Source organism: Nannobrachium achirus (genome assembly GCF_963921795.1).
Source record: "Nannobrachium achirus genome assembly, chromosome: 2".
NCBI classification, from domain to species: domain Eukaryota; kingdom Metazoa; phylum Chordata; class Actinopteri; order Myctophiformes; family Myctophidae; genus Nannobrachium; species Nannobrachium achirus.
Genome location: NC_137811.1, coordinates 50,003,644 through 50,026,122, shown reverse-complemented (window position 1 = coordinate 50,026,122; position 22,479 = coordinate 50,003,644). Strand labels below are relative to the sequence as shown.

The window sequence follows — 22,479 nt, the reverse complement described above, 5'->3', positions numbered from 1 at the left end:
TTATCTCAACATAAAATACATTCACTGAGCTATTTGCTTGTGCTATATATGGAAATGATGTAAAATAACTACTACATTGTATTGGCGTTTAAAAATGAAGATTGTAACTGATTAAATCTTAATTGCTGCTTCCCATTGCAGTGTGTTTGTGGTTAGTGAGTGGATTGACTAGGCTAAATACCCTTATCAATGGTATAACTTTACGCTCTTGCTCATTCTTTACTTCAAGCTACATCAATCACATTAGTGCCTCCACTTCATCACAAAACAAATAGGCTAAAACAATAACATGTAACGCTTAATTGTATTTGTTCAAGCTTCTAAGTAAAATAGGCAAAACATCAACTTGAGAAGCCCATCCTTTTAAATGTGATTTGAAGTTATTGACCTTAGCTGTGCTCTGTATCTTGAAGATGCCAAAATATGTTCACTGGTTTTAATGATCATCATTCTCTTTCGCTTTGTCATTTTTAGCAGTCACTGTTATTCTGCTAATGTTGGATTTAATGCTGCTTTACTAAAATCCTCTCTATCTTTTCCCTTACCGAAACTAACTAATTTACAAGTGTAGTGTGAATAGCTTGAAAATATGGCATTTTCAGCGAGCGATATTGCTGTACAACAAAATATACATTATAGCAGGCTTAAGGCAGTGTTTGAAGCCTCATGCATATACAGTATGTGTACATATTGCTGTGTTTTACAAAATATTATGTGTAATGGTAAACAAAGTAGCAATTTAACGAGGCCCAACTAAAGTACAGGGGCAGACGGAAGTTGCATGTACTCTATTCCCCAGGCCAGTGGGATCAGGTTCATCCTATAGCACCATATTGCCTGTCCCGGGCCTACTCATGTTCTCTTTGGCTGTGGCCCAGTCCCATTAACCAATCTGACCTAATTTCAGCCTTCCCCTTGTCCAGTTTGCCTACATGAAAGAGCTAGTGGAAGAACAATTGTGAAAAGGGATGCATTCAGCAAATTGTGAAAAAGGGGGGGGGGGGGGGGGTTGATTTGGACTTACAGTTTTATTCCACAATCTCCCATGATAGTTCGGGGTCCGCTCACTATCCCGACGGGCCGCTGTTCCGACTAGCGTTGGCAGGTTAGTTACTGAGGTACGGTTACTGAGGTTAAGTTTAGGGTTGGGGTAGAGTTAGGGTTAGTTTTAGTGTCGGAATACCGGCCCGTCGGCACACTGATGTATGTGTTACCAACAAGGCATTTTTTCCTAATTTATCCTCCTCATCCAGTTCTGTGTTGCCACTGCTATTTGCTACTGCTATAATACATATTTAATGGATCTATACCTACACTTTAACAACAGCCCTTCTGGCCCCTATACCAAACATTTTGAGTGCTCTGGGTCACATTTCCCTAATATCTTGATAGCACTAGTAGACAACTCTTCCATTCTTGAAGGTGCCTATTAGAATGTAATATTAGCCATTATAGGCTATAATACATTTAGGGCTACAATGCCAATTAGAATTTCAGCTACTCTCAATTTCAACAACTCAGCTCAGTAAAATAGCAAGCAAATGTTCCACTGTGTTGAAGCACATATCATTTACATATTTTCATGCATTGTCCTTTCCACTGAGGAGGACTGATAAAGCATGATTAATGTTCAGGATTTTATTTTGAAGAATTTAGCAACATTTGCCTTATTAGATCGTATAGTCAGTGTGTAGGGAAACAGGAAACTGAGGCCATGGAGAAGGGAGACATGCAACACATGATGGGAGATGGATTCAAACTTGGGTCCTCGCATGTGTTCTGTGCACTATAACTAAGTCTCCAAACACCCCAATGTTCAGGTCCATGATTTTAGTCAACAAACTTGTTTTTCTTTATTTACAATGTGCAATGAAAAGCTCAATTGTCCTCCAAAAAGTGATTTTGTTTTATGAATGCAGTGCAATGACTCCCTTGTTCTGCATTGAACCGGTCCAGAAAGCATTCTCTTGGTCACTGAAGCAGAGTGATGACCACGCCGTCATCCTGCCCCTGCCACAACATCTCTCCCTGAAAGTGAACCAGCCCCTGTTTCCTGGCTCGTAACAGAATCCCCACTAGTTTGTTAGAGATGGTCACGTAGTGCTCAAACAGTTTCCCAAACTCTACCGTGGTCATCCCACCACCTCCTCCACGTCCATTCGTGCCCCGTGGCTCACCGATGTCCCTTATCACCTCGCACAGCTGCTGCACCTCCCGGCTGATGTGTGTGTGAGCGTCCTTCCCCCGCTGCTCCGTCATGGAGCCCTGGAGGGGCTTCCCATAGCCATCCTGTCCCCTCTGGAGGACAACCGTGGCGGGCTTGGCGTCGTGACTGAAGGGGTTGTGCTTCTGGTACTCCTGGCGCTCGTCGGACCACTTCTGCCAGTTCTCCTTCAAGCCCTTCACAGAGACCACACACGCTGTCCCATCATCACTGCACTGAGGAGGTGGAGAGAGGTCACTTTCTGTCTGCATGATGCTGCCTCCTTGGATACCCTACACTTCAGGGGATCTACGCAGCCCTACAGCAAATAGGGGGGGAAAGCATCTGTTTATGTGGTTATTTTAATTATAAGAAATTATGATCAATGGTATTTTTTGTATATGATTTATGAAGAGGGATACTAAGGGATAATAAGTGGTTCTGTACTTGACATGTAATAACCTGACATGTACTGTATATAAAATACCGTCCCTCTTTAAAGACTTGACTGTAGATTATCTCAGAGAAGAGAAAAACAAAACACATGGATAACCTAATTACTTTTGGGTCATTATTGAAACATAAATAAATGGTAGATTGATTATTCATTATCAAAGGTATATTGGTCCACATAAATCTGCTTCACCCAAAGAAAAGGGAAACGATCGCTGACTCAAATACCACCATATCCCCCTTTTCCACATAAATAAATAAATAAAATTAAGCAATGGGCTAAATGTAAAGATGTGTCAGAATTGTTGTTCTGATCTGCTGCTGAGTGCCAAACAATGAAGCACATTAACCTATAAACCTACCTTACATGATTTTCAGAGGACTCTACTCAGGCTACTGTCTCTTCAGCTGCAAAAACACCACTGTAGTGGCCTACCGACACAGCACAGACATCATTGTACTCGTGCATGCAATGAATGCAACTTTAAAGTGTTGCCTACTCTGGCTCTGCTGAGTGCTGACAGAAGCACAGTACACTTCACTCCCGAGGCAAACCCCCACTGACGGACACCCAGCTCCGCCAATGGCCGCATGGACATGGTGTGGGACATGGACACCGCTCCAATCGTTGCGGGGATTCCTTTCAGCGTAGTTATGAAGAAAAGCAGCTTACACTAGTGTCAGTGACAGGACAGAAATGTTGTTTAGTCAGGCTGCAGGCCAGTGCTGCAGTGCAAAATCAAAATGCCATACACTATGCGAGACAATCATTTAAATAATGTAGTATCAAACAAACAAACAAACGAATAAATAAACAATATGTAGTATTTGATGCATAATGGAAGTTGAATTTCTTAAATGAAGTTTAGCTTTTGAGAGAGAGAGAGAGAGAGAGAGAGAGAGAGAGAGAGAGAGAGAGAGAGAGAGAGAGTGTACACTTGTACAGTTTTGAGGTAGGCTATTTAGTATTTACTTTACTTGCGTATTTCCAGTTTTCAGGTTTACTTTTACTCCGCTACTATTTGAAAACTTTATTTACTTTTGGTACTTTAAGTATATTTTGATGCCAATACTTTCGTACTTTTACTCTATCTATATTGCAGTAAAACACCACCACTGACTGTATGTAACGTATTTCCTGTGGTGTTGATATTTGTTGTAATGTCAATGTCTGTCTTTGTTTCTTTCTTTCTTTCTTTCTTTCTTTCTTTTTTATTTAATTTTTTATTTAATTTTTTTTTATTTTTACGTCGGCATCAATCTCTGAACAAACCAACACACTGTGTTTCTGGTCGGACATATTTTGAGTGAGCATCAAACATGGCAGCTCCCGGTGGTCGCTCATGCTTACATTATTTACTACATCTTGCTCAAGATAATCTGGACTTCAGGTTACCGGTAACTTCATGAGACACTTTTATTCCTGTTCATGTTTTTGTTGTTGTTTCTTTTTTACACTGATGCGATATGTTATTTATCTGGATAAACCAGCAGAAATTGGGGAATGACTCTTCGCTTGTCTCAGTCGGCTATGTTATCCTAGCCTTCGTGGTTAGCGTTATTATTTTACATAATCCATACTAGTATATTATTTCTAGAATTTATGTTTTTGTCATGCATATTTATTTTCTTAGCCATTGTTGTTTCGATTACTATTGTGAAAAATCGAGAAGGATATTTTGTTAATTAGTTTTATTGTTTTATATTTAAATTTGCCTATTAATTGACATTTTAAATAACTGACTAAACCGATCAATGTGTTTAACCTTTTTTTAATAACTTTTGGTATTTTTAAAATATTTGAGGGAAAAGAGCATAAGGAATTTTCCATAATTTTGTACAATAGATGAATGTATTAGTTTGATTAACTGTTGCACCCGTATTGTTTAATTGATTGATTGGAGACTTTATTAGAAGTTTGCATAGAAAAAGGTACAGTTTCATGACGGTACAGTTCACTGGTACAAAGTCAACTAAAAGGAGATCCTAGAAAGCATTTGGCTTATTTACACAGGAAACCACTTAAGCATCTCATATAACATTGATGACAGACGGATAGAACACAGTACTATGCAGTTGATTGATTGATTGATTGATTGATTGATTGATTTAAGACTATTAGAAGTTTGCATAGGAAAAGGTACAGTTTCATGACGGTACAGTTCACTGGTACAAGGTCTACTAAAAGGAGATCCATGAAAAGACTAAGCTTATTTCCACAGGAAACCATTTAAGTATCTCATATAAATAGATAGTCAGAAAATTGATAGTCAGAAAAAAACTAAAGAAAACAGTGCAGGACAGTATATACAGTAGATTTACAATAGAAGGGTCAGGGGGAGGGTAAGGCTGGGCTAGGTTTGTTTTTACCAGTTACGAGTGGCTGCCGCTTGTAGCTGCTTCGTGTTTGATTTGGTCAGTCAAATAGAGCAGTCATGTGTCAGTGGAATGGGATTTTCTGAATCCAAATTGGAACTCATAAATCAGATTTTTGTCATCGAGATATCTTGCAATCTGTTCGTAGACTATTTTTTCCATGACTTTGGATATGGAGCTGGGAATGGAAATGGGGCGGTAGTTGCCAGGGTCTAGTTGCTACCTTTTTTGTGCAGGGGCGTTACTTTTGCTAGTTTAAAGTCCTGGGGGACATGACCCTGTTCGATGGATAGGTTAATTATATGGGTAATGATTGGAGCAATGGAGACGGCTGAGTCTCTGAGAAATCTAGCAGGAATTTTATCAAGGCCCTATCAGTGGCCTTGTGTTGAGGTAGGGCGCTCAATTTTTTAAACACTTCATCAGTTGTCACCGTGGCGAGTTTAAAACTATGTTTGCTAACCCCTAGTTTTTTGTAGTATTCATTAACAAACTCTTCACCATACTTCCCAGATAGGGCGACCAGTCTTTTGATCAGTGAACGGGCTGTGGAGGTAAAGGTTTTGTTAAGATGGGTTAGGGTATCCACTTCACATTTGTCAGAAATGAAAGCGGCAGCCGTTTTGATGTTTATGTTGTGGCATATGGTTTTACGTTTTAAGCCTAATTGGTTGTTAAGCAAGTTCCATAGGTCACGTGGTTTGTTTTTGTATTCGTCAATTTTGTCGTCGATGTAGTTTTTTTCAGCGGATCTAACTAGGGCGGTTGTCTGGTTTCTAAGTCTCTTTGCTTGAGGTGGGTTTTGAGGTCAGGGTTGAATTGAATCGTTTTTGAGTTTAGCGCTGCACTTTTGTTTTTCTGCATATTTTTTGTTTCTGAGTTTTATTGATTCCAGAATATCTGAGTTAAACCATGGCTCTTGGCGGGCTTTAACCCTGGTGGTTTTCAAGGGAGCCACGTTGTCTAAAGTAGCTAGATATTTGGTTTTAAAACCAAACCATACTTCTTCGACCTGTGAACTCTGAAGTTCTAGGGACCAGTCTAAACTCGTCAGTTTAAACTGACGAGTCACGCAAACTGACGAGTCACGCATCTTACAGGCTGGCATGGGTGTTTGTGAGTTGTAGCACAGATTATCCATAACTGATCTGTGAATTCTGATTTCCAGGAAATCAAGGCTCTCCTTTCTCTCAGAGGAAAAGCATTTAATCCTGGTGAAAACTTCAAAGAGAAGGTATGTCATGTATGGTATACAGTCGTACTATCTTCTGCATGGCAGGCTGTTGGTCTGCAGTTATTGCTGACAGGTGTCATAATATCAAATCTTCAAAAGAAATTAAAGACTAAGTTAGTAAGTTATGAGTCATTCAATGATGTGATTGGAATGAAAGGGGTTTGGATGCAACAGCATTCTGTCCTATTGTCACTTTGATTCCTCTCTCCCTCCACAGTCTCCATTCTGGTGCCTGAAAGACGTATCTGAACAGGATGTCCACAGTGTCATGGCCAAATCTGTCTGTGCAAAGTAAGTGTTTCAATTGTAATTCCCCTGCACAAAAAAAGTTAGCGAACTAGACCCTTGCAACTACTGCATCATTTCAATTCTTAGTTCCATCTCAAAAGTTATGGAAAAAATAGTCTACAAACAAGTTGCAAGGTATCTTGAAGAGAATAAACTGATTTATGAGTTACAATCGGGCTTCAGAGAATCCCATTCCACTGACACATGGCCTTCTCTGTTTGAACGACCGCATCAAACGTGAGGTGGACTGTCAACTATGGTCATGATGGAACTCTAGAAGGCATTTGACACTGTAAACCTCTCTATTCTGATTGTTAAATTAAAAGCTATCGGTCTTGATAATGCATCAGTGAGTTGGAAGCAATCCTACCTGGTGGGCAGAGAACAGGTGGTGGTGTTGAACGGAACCCTGCCCCCCCCTCTCACAATAAGCAGTGGTGTTCCTCAAGGAAGCATACTAGGGACTCTATTGTTCCTAATATATGTAAACGACATGGCATCTGCTTGTGACTGCAACCTGTTCCTGTTCGAGGATGACTGCTCTCCTTGTCTCGGACGTGTGCCTCCTTTTACCATACAGCTCCACCTAGCCCCCCACCCCTGCTAGCCCCCGCCCCCGCCTCCCCGCTCTCCCTCCTCTGTCCCACTGTCCCAGACCACACAGCGCACACAGTGAGTTTTACATTATAGACATGCAATTGATCACAGCACAATAGAAAATAACAAATGTGTGCTGTAATAGCAGTAAAATGACAACATGGCTATTTTATAGCGTCATTCCCACCGAGTAAAAAATATTGTTTTAAAAACAAGTGTTTTGTCATAATAATAACCAAAATCTAAAAAGTAGTCTAACTATAGTAAATAAAGCATCATGTTGTCAGCAGCAGGACTTTTTCTTCGTTCCATTTTCTTCTGAGTGTGGTCTTGGACAGAGAGGGAGAGTGGGGAGGCGGGGGCGGGGGCTAGCGAGGGTGGGGGCTAGGTGGAGCGGTATGGTAAAAGGAGGCAAGCGTCTCGGACAGGGACAAATTGCAGGTTGAAAAGGCCCTCAGCTCTGAACTAGATAAGATCTGCACCTGGCTCAATGACAACAAATGATCAATACACCTGGGTAAAACCGAATCCATCCTCTTTTGGTCAAATCCTAACCTTAGCAAGGTCGATAACTTCACGGTCAAAGTGGGTGACAATGTAATAACAAGAAAATACGAAATTACCTACTTGGGTTGCATCCTAAAGGCTAATCATTCCATTGAAAAAATTACCACTAAGGTAATCAAATAAATCAACCGACAAACTATTTTTTTTATTTTTTTATTTTTTTTACAGAGGGTCGCCCTGCTGTTCTGTTTTCATAGTCACACATCCCGTTGCACAGCATTTGCCGGTGGCTGGTGAAAATGCTGTCAATAAATTGCCATTGCTATATTTGTCTGCTCTTTTTTCCCCCGTTATGTTCCTAGGTCTGCCTTTGAATTATGGGGTCATGGACGAACACACAGTGAACTCAAAGAATCCCTCTTGAAGTATCCGTCAGCAAACATGGTTTGTTTCTCGAGGCTTTGTGGTTGTGTTGCAAAGACTTGTCTTTGAAGTGTATACATCTTAAATCACATCGGTCATTATAGAGAGACATGAAACCAAGGGCAGAGGGAAAGGAGAGAAATGCAAGGCAAGGCAGTCGATTTCTCTAGACTGCTGCTGCTGTATTAATAAAAGAACATAAGAAACTTCTCAGGACAGTGCAGCTAATCCTTTCATTCTATCTCCTCACATTAGAACAGTGTCATATACTGTGCAGTAGGTTGAAAAGTGGCAAAGAGATGAATTTAGTTTCTCTGTATTTTCATTGGCTGTTATTTAGTTTCTGTCTTCTTGTTCCCATCATAGGCACCATTCACGCAGAAAGACTCCACTTATAAAATCAATGTCTACACGTTCAACAAGACTCTGGAGTTTACTGACAGAATAACAAAGATTGATGTAAGTTTAAATCTCTTTGGGATGTGCATATAGCCGAATACTGTAAGTGTATATTTAAGTGTATGAATAATTTTGCATGTACCTTGGTTTCTTGTGTCTGTATGAAACGATATGATATGATTTGTTTTGTCTTGTCTTGTCCCCCTTTAGGCCCTGGAATACCTTTCTTTTGATGGCTCAGTAAGCCTGAAGAATCCTCAGCACGTCTTCTGTTTGTTGGAGGACTACGGCACTGACCCCAACAACATCCCTGACGACCCTTTTTATGTTTACTTTGGCCGATGGGTGAGGCATGTTTGGCTGCAGATTAAGCAATTTTATTCAGGACAAAGTTTCATTTTCTTAAAATATATTTTTCTGGAGTTTACATTATCCATGCTTTACCCCAAGACTTTTACAAATTGCATTACATGTGTACACTCTCAGAGTTAAATCGGACAGGACAACCCTTTATCCATATGATTTAAAACTAATCAAAGTTATTATAATTGAACAACATAGTCCAGTGCAAACTTCTGAATTCTGTCATTTCTCTTATAGATAGCAGATGGGCAGCGTGAGCTCATTCGCTCTCACAGTGTGAAGAACAGACATTTCATCGGCAACACCAGTATGGATGCTGGCCTCTCCTTCATCATGGCAAACCATGCCAAGGTCAAAGAACATGACCTTGTCTTTGACCCATTTGTTGGCACTGGTAAGGCTGTCACTAATATATATATATATATATATATATATATATATATATATATATATATGGTAGTTAGTGTACACATGTACTTATAATGCTCCTTTGAATTAAATACTTAATATAATAATTAAACGGTTTGGTTTGGTTTGGTTTGGTTAATTCGGCACACACTGCGAACCAAACGATACAGTTTTTTAGTTTTGTTTGTTTTTGATCAACATTGAGCGATGCAATCTGCAATTAACAAGGCAGCCCAAACAACATCAGATGTGGCCATGGATCGAGAGAGAAAAGAGAGAGAGAGAGAGAGAGAGAGAGAGAGAGAGAGAGAGAGAGAGAGAAAGAGCGTGTGTGATAGTGCGGGATAGTATGACATTTGCCAGTGATCACACCATTCATGGGCCATGGCAGCAGTCCACTGTGTACAGTTTGGTTTATTTGTCAGTGAATAAACGCGCTTACTATGGTTTCAGAGACTCCTTCACCAATCACCAGTGTAACTCTTCAAATGGCCTGTGTGATATTCATGGGCTGGTTAAAACCAAAATATTGGCAAATAGACTATGTCACAGATCTAACAAGTTAATGAAATGAGCTAACCTGGCATTAAGGTTGGTTGACTGACCTTATGGTAGACAAGCAATTGTCATTTTGTGACCATCTCAGCGGTTCCTCCTAAATAAACTCAGCACAAAAATAAAGGAAACTTGACTTTGGTCCATTATATCTCCTCTTTAATAATACCAATTTGTATTGTGTTTTATATCATTTTTATCGTTGATTCGTCACCTTTACAACGAGGTACAGCGCTTGTAAGCATCGGGCATTCGAGGCATGAGCTACACAGCCAAACGTGTGGGTAGCGCCGACCAAAAGTTTACCAAAATGGCTTGCAATACTGTTCTGCTGGCATTTACTCTAGTCTTGGGCCTCCCTGACACTGAGCTTAAAATGAACAAAGTGTAAAAATGGCCAATATGTGTTTTTTCTTTTCATTATTACTGTGGGAGAGTGCAATCATTCAATGCACCAAACAACAAAGGTGAACACCAAAAGAACAGGCCTGACAGGCCATTTTCACAATTTTTGGAGGGGCGCTACCGACATGTTTGGCTGTGTTGCATTCCACGAATGCCAGATCCGTACAATCTGTACCTTGTTGTAAAGGTGACAAATCAACGATAACAATGACATCAAACACAATACCATTTGGCATAATTAAAGGGGAGATATAATGGACCGAATATTGACACATTTTGGGTCGGCACTACCCACACGTTTGGCTGTGGTGTTCATTCCACGAATGCCTGATGCTTACGAACTGTACCTCGTTGAAAAGGTGACGAATCAACGATAGAAATGATATAAAACACAATACAAATTGGTATTATTAAGTTTACTTTCTTTTTGTGCTGAGTTTAGATATGTTAGCCGGCTGTCCCAAGTTCTATAAATGAAGTACATTTCTCTGGCATGTATCTATTATGCTGAACCATGACACCTCTGTATTGAATCAAACGGAATCGTGCATTTTATGAACCGTTACACCGTTAGTGTGCACTCTAAAGTCCTCTTAAGTGTTAATTTAACTCTTGAGTGTGAAGTAAATGAAACCAATAGATCCTTAAGACTTAAGAGTCCATTTGGTTACAGTTGTACACACTCAGAATAATTAAAACTCAACAATTTGTCTCTTGCACTCTCCTCTCTTTCTCGAACTGTTATCAATGCACAAAACTGACGCAAAAATGACGCAAAAATGTATGTTATTATAATTATATTAATGATCATTATGTAATCAACGTTATGTTTTTCTGTATTTTAGGCAGCTTGTTGGTTGCATGCTCTCATTTTGGAGCCTATGTCTGTGGAACAGATATTGACTACAACACAATTCATGGAAAGGGTAAGTTCTATTTCATTCTTCCAGCAGTCATCTCATACTGTGCCGCTCTATGATGTAATTTATGATGTATCTATAACATATGCCAGACAGAAAAACACAGATGGACTCACAGACCCTTTTTGTACAAGATGGTTTAATTGGTTAAGGACATTTGCACATAACTGGACTTTAATTTATCCTCTGGATTTTGACCCATCCTGACTATTGGGAGCAGTGGGCAACTAGTGGCGCAGAGGAAGCAGTTAGGGTTCAGTGTCTTGCTCCAGAAACATTCTGATTTTCCAGTGGCTGCTCTACCTCCTCCTTACCCTGATTCCAGATAGATTACATTTCCACATATTTGTCGTCTTCTTCAGCCAGTAGTATCATAGATCTTGATGTTTTGCTTCTTAAGTTCAGAATTTCTAACATTTTCTCCACATTATTCCAGGGAGATCCAGTCGGAAAAACCACAAGTGGCGAGGTCCTGATGAGAACATCAGAGCCAACCTGCGTCAGTATGGAACAGAGAAGTCCTACATAGACGTCATGGTGTGTGATGCATCCAAACCTGTCTGGAGGAGGGGCATGCTGTTTGATGCCATTATCACTGACCGTAGGTCCCTGGTTTGTTGTCAGATGGGCCTATATACATGACTGTGTCTGAAATGACATAATCTTGGCAATTTACTTTTAAGTTTAAGCATTTTGAGCACACAAGAAAACATTTCTGAATGTTAACACTATGTTCGACTGCGCACATTAATACTGTGTTAAATACAAAGTGAGATAAAATATGTTGTTTGCTTTCATATAGTTCCACTTTTTGCTAATGTTTATTGTGAGGAAAAACAGCAATTTGTTTCAGGGTTTAATTGTTTTAGCTTTTTTAATTTGAATTCTTTTTAACCTTCCACAGGGGTTAAGCACATGTAGATGTATAATAACAGGCTTCAGCTGGGTTGGTTCTATTTTCTGGCAGTTCCACAATTGGTATAAGTGATATAATGAAGCACATTGCTGTTTCGGCTAACAAGAGAAATCCCCCAATTTGCATTAATGCTTCAAGCTTTTCTAAACATTTCCTCTTGGGGGCATACTAGCAGAAAAGTAGTGCAGCAAACAAGTGAAACCATTTGTGTAGGCTGCTTCTATTTATGAGACATTCAGCAGATAGATCAGTGGTTCTCTGTGGGATCCAGGGACCCCCAGGGGTCCTTGAGAGGGTTCCAGCTGGGAGCATGTACATCTGCTATTTTTCAGAAATGTTGAATTATTAATTTTATTATTATTAAACACAAATCATCTCCAATGGAGGATCCCTGGTACAAAATTATTTTCAGATGGTCTGTGGCCATGAAAAAGAATAGAACCACTGAGTTGGCTAACCTAGAAGCTCTTTTCCATGAAGAACAATGCATTGCATATTCATTTTCTTTTCAACTGGGATGTGAATGTATCATCTATTGTCTTGTAGCTCCATATGGTATCCGTGAGTCCACAAGGAGAACAGGATCCAACAAGGATGTAACAAGGCCGTCTGATGAATAGTAAGTTAACCTGATATAACCTGATTCTAATTTCACTTTATAATATCCAGATTTGTCATGGGTCTCTGACATGATTACGTTAACTCACCCACCGCTATTTTTAAGACCCTTCTAATGGTCCACACCGCCAGGATTTTGCCTACCTTTAACGTGGGCGCGCGCGCGAATCCATTGCGCGATGGTTCACCGATTGCATTCACAATACGATCCAGGCAGGGTAAGCAACAAAGCACTACAGCCTTCCATCGCTCAAAGCGAAACCGACGGAGCGCCACGCTGGTGTTGCACAACATTGAACCGGATGACATTTCGGCAGACAGGATACAGGCGTCGTTGTCCCGCCCCCCCATTTCCGTTCTGGAACATCCAGATCCGTTTTTTGTGAATAGGGCGGGTCCAGAGAGCGCTATGGACGGCGAATCGGCGATCATACTTTTTTGTTTTATAGTTATTAAAGCTAATTGATAACTCGTCATATTCGTCATAAGCAGAGTGGACCCATAACCATAGCTCGTCAAACTCGACATAAGCAGGGGATGAGTAATTGACCTGTTATTAAAACGAAACAAATAATAAACTAATACTAGTAAAATAAAGAACGGACTGTTTGCAACACAGTTGAACGTGTTCTACTTTCCCACCCAACCCAGCTTTGCAGAGAGCCATGTTCCTGTCTCTATGGCGTACCATCTGAGCGACATCTTTTCAGATCTGCTACACTTCTCTGCACACCACCTGGTCATGGGTGGAAGGCTGGTTTATTGGCTGCCCATCTACAGGCCAGAGTGAGTATATAGACCTGGAATTTGATATTTCACATAACCCATAACCCAACATGAAACGACACGAAAGGCAGGAGTACAAAGTATATGGAGTATGGACAGACACATTGAAAACCTTATAGGCTAGCGGTCTATCTGTCTATTCCTTCACAGTTTCTGAACAGCAGAAATGCATACAAAGCAGTTTCCAATTACATCTAACACTTTCCACTGGAGCTTTTCTACCTCACCATTCCCCTTTGGACTATTCCCTTCACTTCCCTATAAAATATACGTCCTGAGGAGAACCACCTGTGGGATTGATGTTGTTTACACAAGTATACAGATGTGTTGAGGTGTACCCAACCACACCTGGGTCATGGTGAACCACAACTATAGGCTATAAAAGGCCCAATTATATGAACAAGTTCTACATTGTTGAATGAGTCTACAGCGCTGACTGTAGTGCAGGTGTATAAGCCACCACAGACCGTTATCATGGATGTGTAGATGTGTTTGTTTAAGGAAACCCCACAGGGCTGGGACTCCTCCTGGCCACTGATTACAGGACTGCAACGGGGGATGATGTAATCATGATTTGTGTGTGTGTATAAAATCACCTGGATTTCAACCCGGGTCTCCCTCATGAGAACCATCTATTTTTCAGCCAAAGGTGAATCTCCCCCCCGGCTGAGGAAGATGTTAGGCTTCTGGGCTACAGGGAGGTATACTCAGGGCCGGGCAACATTTGACCTTTGACCCCTCACTTCCACCTCCACCCTGTCACCAGGGAACATGATTCTGGACAAGCCCTGTAACACCTGCAAACATGTTCTGCTTATCCAAAAGAGAATTGAAGATTAGTGCTACTCACGTGTGTGTGTGTGTGTGTGTGTGTGTGTGCGTGTGCGTGTGTGTGCGTGTGTGCGCGCGTGTGTGCGCGCGTGTGCGCTCAAACATGCTTGGCTTGGGGGTGGATGTGAAAGAACGCATGTGTGTTGGTTTCCTGTCATCGATATTGCTGTGCCGACGGGTCGTTGATGAAGAACCCAGCATGTTTGGTTGTTTGCCGACGAGTGGTACAGTCTTCGATATCTGTGTGGTAGTGATGATGAGGGGCGTAAACTAAAGACTGTAGTGGATCTCTAGTCTGCTGCTGGTGTAGCCATGCATGTTTACACAACTCTTGTTGTGTTTCTGGGGTACTACTGGTGCAGAAGCAAGCCTAAATAAGCCAGAGAAAGTGATACCATATTCTCAACTCTCAATTCCTATACCAATCAATCAACTCCAAAGCAAAGCTAGCGCTGTGTTTTGTCGGCCGACTAGTTAAATGTTAGTCTGTTGGAGTTGGAAAGAGTCTCTCTTGTAATCTGTTTGGTGGAGGGTCACCTTAAGAGTATATGCTTCCCTTCTGTAATTACTTGCAGTGTGTGCAAGTACTGCGTTCGGCTGCATACATGGCCTACTTTTGCGCAAGTCGGCATCTCGACAGAGTGCAGTTATCTTTGCACATTTTGTCTCTGGTACTCATATATTATTTGGGTTTACAGAACCAGCGCTGGACAGAGTAGAGTATCTATGATACTTAAATGATCCGTCTCTATGGTTCAGGCAGGCTGACCTGTGTGTGCATCTATGTGCACGTGTGTCTGTAAGCCCTGATGTGGCTTGTCTCCTGGGCCTAATCGAGGGCTAACACTGGAGAAAAGGGAGATATCCGATTTCTGTTAACCCCACATATGTTTGTGTGTGTGATGGTAAGGATGGTGTGTCTGTCTGTGTGTGTGAGTGAGTGATGACAGGTGACACAAAGTCCTGTCAACACCACCAGACCACATCTGACCAGGTTCGACCCCCTCTGAGCTAGTATATCCTTCTCAATATCATCTAAACCAAATACATGGAAGTATGTATGGGGATAAAACTCACGAAGACAGATTAAGGAATCATAGCTACAAAGTGGCACAAGGTGAAGCAAAAAATAAATACAGTTTGTATTGTCAGAAGTGAGACGATATTTTGTGTCAATGAGGGTGTAAGGGGGCCATTAATGAAATAGAGGCGTTTTTATATAAGCATTCCGCTTAGTGAAAAACCTATTTATATTAAAATAATGATGGTTTTGTTACTATTACATTATGATCCACCACTTCCTTTAGGTAGGTCTATTTTCACAAACATTGTGAGTACGGTGTGTACATTATAATAATAGCCCTTACCCGTTCAAAGATATGAGCTCCAAAATGATGTGCAGTGTGTGGGTTATGGGATGTGCACTGTGCACACAGTATATGAGGGATGGAAAGTAACTTTAACTGGTGCTTGCATGATGTAGGAGCATCAATGTAAGAAACCCGTTTCGTTTAATGGCTACAGACCTGCCTGCACACACCCCCCCCCCCCGTGTGTGTGTGTGTGTGTGTGTGTGTGTGTGTGTGTGTGTGTGTGTGTGTGTGTGTGTGTGTGTGTGTGTGTGTGTGTGTGTGTGTGTGTGTGTGGTTTGTGTGTGTTAACATGTGTGGTCACAAAAGGTACTGTAGGCTAAATAGATATAGATACACCATAAAAATGCTAATATACAGCATACGATTTGTGAAAGTGACAAACGGGCTTCACAGTTATGTCAGGTGTGTTCATATGCTGATGGTGATGCGATTTCAGATCAATTGCTCCAGCCACCGAGGAGAAACGCTGTGACAGACAGACAGACACTCACTCACTCACTCACTCACTCACTCAGACATTCGCAAAATTATAGTATAGATAGTAAGAATAATACGTTCCTGCTGTAGATCTGGGATAAAATGAATCCAGCTTGCTGTGTCTGCTAGCACTCTTTAGTCTTTAATCATGAAGATGCAGTGTTCACTTTAAGCCAACCACGGTTTTGTGTTAAGACTATTATTTCAGGATAGGTGCACCTCTGCTCCAGAAATGCTCAGGAGGACCATGGCCTATCACTGCATTATGTTACCAGCCTATTTTTTTTTTTACTCTAATCCACTTGGGGGCAGTGTTGACTGTTTGATCAGATGCTTGTGGTGGGAAGTTTAGAATAGATGATTTGTTGGGATGAAAAGGTTTTGTTACAGGTTATTAACATGTTGTCATCTGACATTTGTCCCTATTTTAACGCTACTGCTGTTAGAAATATATGGTGTAAATATAAGTGACTCCAATACATTTATACAGTAGGACTATCCTTAGCAACAAATTACTATGGAAGTTTCTTTTGTAGTCTAAATAAAGAGTTGTAAATAACCATTTTGAGATAAAGAAAATTAAAACATTTTGGTTGGTTTTAAAAAATTAATCTTCCACTGCATTGTGCTTTGTGATACGTACTTCGTACTTCTTATTCTCAAAGTCAAAGGTTCTCATGGAAACGGATGTGTTTGAAGGTGAAAAAACAAGCTCCACCTATGCTTGGAGATGTGAAGTCCAATCACGTGGCTGCTTGGCAAGTCCAGCTCTATACTAATGACTCCTGATTGGCAGGAAAGAATTATCACCTGGCTACATCACTGCTAGTCACTGTGTCCACCGAGCGTCCCATTGCTTCAGAGGTCTATAATTACAAAGTGACCATGGCAACTGGGGAGACAAACAGTGAGGTGAAAATCTGGCCTGTTGCTACTGTAATGGTGGTTTAGGAGAAAGTGCTACTGACACAAATATGCAAACACATACATCATCCACTGTTAATAGGCCTTAGCCGGGCCTGGACAGCTTTTAGCTGCAGAGTTTGGCTGGCGATGACAGAGCCAGCAGTCAACCTGTCATTCTAGACTCAGTTTTTCCGCCATCTTTGCGTAAGCTCGGCTACCTTTTGCTTTTACAGCAGGCTTTTCACGCCTCCCTGGTACATTGACGTGATCGGTAGCGGGCAGAAGAGAGACGGAGAGAGAGGACACATATGACCTGAATGTCTGAGTCATTTTTATTTAATAAGAAAAAGCCCTCAGAGAACACTGAAGAACTACAGTCATACATTCTGAAGCTTTACACGTACAACACCTCATTCTGTTCTCTGGCTGGGTTCTGTCAAGCTGCTCTATTGGGGATAAACATGATGAATGGAGAGAGAACCAGACGTTGTGTGGGTGTGTCCGTCTTGATATGTAGTTTTACTTGCTCTGACGGAATAATATCTAACGTTTTTACTTGTCGTACACTCCAGAAAATAACAGATTTTTAAACTGTAAAACATGACATGTTTGTGCGAAAATAGTCTACAAGCTCAAGCTCACAACACATTGTGATGCCATGTGTTCTGTGCTTGTAGATCTGCTATTGTTTTTATTTTTGCCTATAATGATGTGACCAAAACTAGGGGCACCAGGGTTAATGGTGAATTGTGTTTGTGGTGTAGGTATTGTGAGGAGATGGTCCCCCTCCATCCCTGTCTCAGGCTGATCAGTAACTGTGAACAGACTCTCTCCAGTCACACTTCCCGACGCCTCATCACCATGGAAAAAATCAAGATACCTGAGGTGCGTGTGTGCAATGCATGCATGCATGTGAAAGCCAGTGTGTGTTTGTCCGTGTGGAAGTGTCCTTGTTTCCATCAATCCAAACTGTATTAAGGACACATGGTCCGTAGCACAATGTTTGTGAGCTGTTGTCCATATGGGAGAGTGTTTTTTGTAGGTCTTTCAGTCCGAGTGTATCAAAAAAGCACCTTGGTTAGGGTGGAGACGACCTCCTGTTGGTCCAACCAGGTTAACATTCACCAGGTTAGCATTCAGCAGCGTCGGCATGTTAGCATTTCACCAGGTTAGCATTCACCAGCGTCGGCAGTTTAGCATTTCACCAGTGTTAGTTTTACTGGGTTAGGGTTAAGGTTAGGTGTAGGTGTATCTCCGTCCCCCCGACTTTTGGCACCTCCGCGCAGCCAATCACAAGCTTCCGCTGCCATAACCCAGTTGCTTTTTTGATACACTCGGACTGAAAGACCTGCAAAAAACTCCCTTGTCCATATTCACACGGCGGCCATTTTGCTCTTAAGAGCAAAATGGACTCTCTGTGAATGTGGTCAATTAATGAATACTTAGCACACTTCTGCTGTTTATACTATGTTCTTTCACTTTTTTTTCCTAATCTGCTTTTTTCCGGCTGCGGCTCTTAAACATAGTGCCACAACTTAAGTATTTTATCTTCACTACACACAGAATAGCACAAAAATCTTCTCCTGCGGTCGTGTGGTTGACGTGTGAAGACAAACAACCAACTGTCTCACAGTTTCTTTTATGTATGTTTGTCATGTGTGTGTGAATCGAAACCTGACCATATAATCCAACAATCTTAGAAGGCCTCTCTCTTAGAAGGCCTCTCTTTTGGAATTATACTGCAACTTTCTGCACCACACATGTTTTAAAGTGCATTGTGGTAGCATAGTTATGATAAATGTCTGCAAAGCAACTGTCCTTAAGTGCTGTAGAATTGTGTTTACTCTGGATGTGGGACCCCACAGAGCAAAGCAATATGAACATAATATAAATGCTAGATGTGCACATGCACATACAGTATACTCGTCTGTGCTCTGTGCATGCTTTTCGTGTGGTTTGTCGCCTCGTTCTTTGTAATATACTCGTATGCAGACTAAGCGGTGTACATTTATGCAATATACATATAGCATCACAGTGATGCTACATATCCAAATGCGATCTCTTTCTCTGCCTGGTGCAAACCTCAGCATCTGTCTGCGATTGGTTCGTTTCTTTTATACTGCGACCCTAAACCGTTTAATCACACATTATATGGAAAATAATCCATCTCTGCTTCTGACAACCACTCCAGTTCAAAACCCCAAATTGTTCCCATAAAGCAGCCTGTGTCAAATACACTCATACGCACGTACGTACGCATGCACACGCACACGCGCGCGCACACACACACACACACACACACACACACACACACACACACACACACACACACACACACACACACACACACACACACACACACACACACACACACACACACACAGACAGATGTATACACGCACTTGCAGCTGTTTGATGTAATCTGACTGGCATTTATCTCAGACCCCCTATGCCCCAAACTGCCTTTAATATTGGCTTAACATATGAAGACGTCATGCCTTTCATCACTCATGAGCATTCTCCATGGTTCACACGGTTTGGAGTGTGTGTGTGTGTGTGTGTGTGTGTGTGTGTGTGTGTGTGTGTGTGTGTGTGTTGCGTATCAATCTGCGTAGCAATCAGGATGTGGAGTGCGTAGCGTACTTTCATGCATTCATGCACACTTGGTGCATGTGGGTTAAATGAAGTGTGCTTCCATCGTGGTCTCTTGGCCCATCACCTCATCTGCGTTCCCCCTCTAAAATGCTCAGCTCATGAAAGAAAATAAATATTTCCTTCCACTGCTTCCAGAGTGTGTAAAAAGTCTTTAATTTTAACTGATCTCCTCTACAATCCGCCTTAAGGGTTTTCACAGGACACTAAGTTTACGCAATGACAATGTTGTCTAATGCTTATTAACTAATTTACTTACTTAATATTTAACCAAACTGCTTGTCATATCCCGTTTTTCGTTTTTCTAACTTTTTAATGTGCTCGCAGTGTGTTCATTGTGCGCAATGCGCGTGCACGATTGCTAGATCCGTGCGCATGTCGCCATACATTTCCGATCACAAAAACATCCATGTCTCCGTGACCAAACGTTGGCATACTATAAACTCACAAGCTAGCACAGAAATTCAGAAGACATGAGGCAGGATCAGGAAACAGAGAAATGGGCCTTTTCTTGCCAAATTTAACATGAGGGGCAATGCAGATTATTTATTTTATTTTATTCATATGTCAGAAAATCTGAGTTTTGTTTACCAATCTTTTTCACATTTTGTCAAAACCACTTAGTTTTGTGACTGACCTCCATAGTAAGTTGGTGTACTCTCCCTATCTACGGCCTGGGACTGAGGAAGGATAGGAAGCATGTGGTTTGGTGTTTGTGTGTAGTCATGACAGCCATCTCTGTGTCTATACAGGAGTCAGATACTCGGGTCCACCTGTCAGACCCTGGCTTCAACCCTTATCAGGGACACAATGCCTTCAGAGAGAAGTACTTCAGCGGACTCAACAAGAAGAACGCCAAGGAGGACAAAATGCATGTCAATGGAGAGTGACTGCACTGAAAAATGCAGTTTCTAATAGACTCGGAGGGGAAGTAAATGTGAAGTCAAAGGCTGACTAAACAGAGGACTCTAAACATGTCTTTAATGTTTGATATTTTATTTGTCTTATATCTTATATCTTATCTTCCGGCATTTTAAGCCATTTGTTCACAAATAAATACTTGATATCTGATGGGATGATGGACCTAAACAAGATCTACAGAAGGTGCTGATCTCTTGTGGTTAATAATTTGGTTACGTTCTCTGATCAAGATGACTGTTGGTGTTAAGAGCTGTGATATCCGTCAACAATCGGCCTATTGACGATGCGTTGATAGTGTGAATACACCTACAATATAAGGGCACTTTATATTTTATATTGTGCTGATGTTTGTTGAAATCTCTTTTACATACAAACTCTTAATTATTCAAAACTTAACTAACCAACCCACCCCCTTGCCTGTAACACCCAGGGCAGCTTAAACCTTTTACAGAACCTCACTGAAACCTCACTGCTTTATATCCTTGCTCCTTAAACCTGCTGACGTTTAGCATAAAACCTCTTGGTGCCTGGTTGACCTTTGATGACTTGGGTTTTTGATTGATTTAAAATGTGCGAGTAAACCCCTCTGAGGAGGATGCTATTCTGTCGCATCGTATATGTACCGTATACTTTAACTACAGATGGTGTCTGAATACATATACAACCACAGACCCACTTTAGGGAACGTGTTTAGGCGAGAGAGGCCTCCCTGGGCAGGCAGAGCCCAAATAACAGGGCGTCCCCGCCTCGCCACACACCACTCCAGTTAGTCAGCAGCTTTTGTTGTTTTCCAACCACAGTTTACATGCAGCCGGGGTCATTATTCATCTCCTGCGAGCGATGCAGCAGGCCTTTATGTACTTTACCCCTTCGCCGTGTTTATCAGTTGGGCCCCTGCCTTCCCACCGCACTTCCCCAGTTTCCCCTTCTTCAGAGGGAGACCAGGCCAAACATGATCACACGATACCCGGCCTGCCATCGCTTGCGGTGCGCGTCGTTTACAGTTCCCACAATGGCCTTTTTGCGTGTCATCATCAGGGGAAATCAACTGATTCTGCGAGACAGTTAGCGAGACCTCCTCCACTTTTTATTCCTTCTGCCGTCTGTCTCATGTCCTTAACTCCCCTCCCCCCACCTCAAATCTTTAGGCGCGATAACCAGTTCCCCCGGAGAACACGTTTTTAGATTACGGTTGTTAATTTTACTGTGGCATCTTTCTTGTGTGAGGACTGCTTTGGGTGTGTGCACGCACGTGTGCATGTGTGTGGTGTTTGTGTCATTGCCACAATAGAGTGAAGAAACGTTTACTCAAGGACCTTCAGTCTCCAAGTGATGCAGACTATAATTAGTAGAGGGAGGTTCCTCTCTACACCATCTAATGTTGTCCAGACATTGAGGGGTGTGTGTGCACGCGTGAGTGAGAGACGCTTATCATTTCATCCTGGGTGCAAATAGGATCTTTGATTTGTCTGTTTCTATCATTTATAGGATTTTGTTATCATAATGCTTCCTTTGTGTGTACTGTATATATTTAAATGTTTTCTATCTAATGTTCATTCCAGTCATTTAAAATACAGTTACAAGACATAACACGAGAACAGAATGTCCCTTCTTTCTGCAGTCAAGCCTGATTCAGCTCTCTCTCCCAGCTACTGCTCCGCTCTCCTATCTCGCTCAGCCCTTTCTCCTTATCTCGCTCACTGATCTCTCCCACATGCTAAAGGCTTTTCACCTTGTCTCCTTCGTCAGGCCCCTCTCCCAGATTTATTTTTCTTTTACTTCTCTACTACTTTTATCACTCTAGTCTCCACCTGCCCTCTTACCTTCCATCATCTCACCCTTCCACACCTCCCCGCTATCCCTTGCTC

The 22,479-nt window shown here is 41.6% G+C and overlaps 2 protein-coding genes across 2 annotated transcripts; one reads left to right on the top strand and one right to left on the bottom strand.

The window, feature by feature from the left end:
- Positions 1–1,971: 1,971 nt before the first annotated feature.
- Positions 1,972–2,475, bottom strand: LOC308298755 (actin-binding Rho-activating protein; the record flags this gene model as incomplete). Its single annotated transcript, XM_080742416.1, has 1 exon — positions 1,972–2,475. One exon carries the CDS (start codon positions 2,473–2,475, stop codon positions 1,972–1,974), a length of 504 nt encoding a protein of 167 aa, XP_080598542.1.
- A 1,501-nt stretch (positions 2,476–3,976) lies between these two features.
- Positions 3,977–20,580, top strand: trmt11 (tRNA methyltransferase 11 homolog; the record flags this gene model as incomplete). The annotated part of the gene is made up of 13 exons (XM_080737565.1): positions 3,977–4,054; positions 6,201–6,266; positions 6,484–6,557; positions 8,021–8,102; positions 8,448–8,540; positions 8,691–8,825; positions 9,081–9,237; positions 11,057–11,137; positions 11,568–11,732; positions 12,594–12,666; positions 13,317–13,451; positions 17,803–17,923; positions 20,443–20,580. 13 exons carry the CDS (start codon positions 3,977–3,979, stop codon positions 20,578–20,580), a joined length of 1,398 nt encoding a protein of 465 aa, XP_080593691.1.
- Between the last annotated feature and the right edge of the window lie 1,899 nt (positions 20,581–22,479).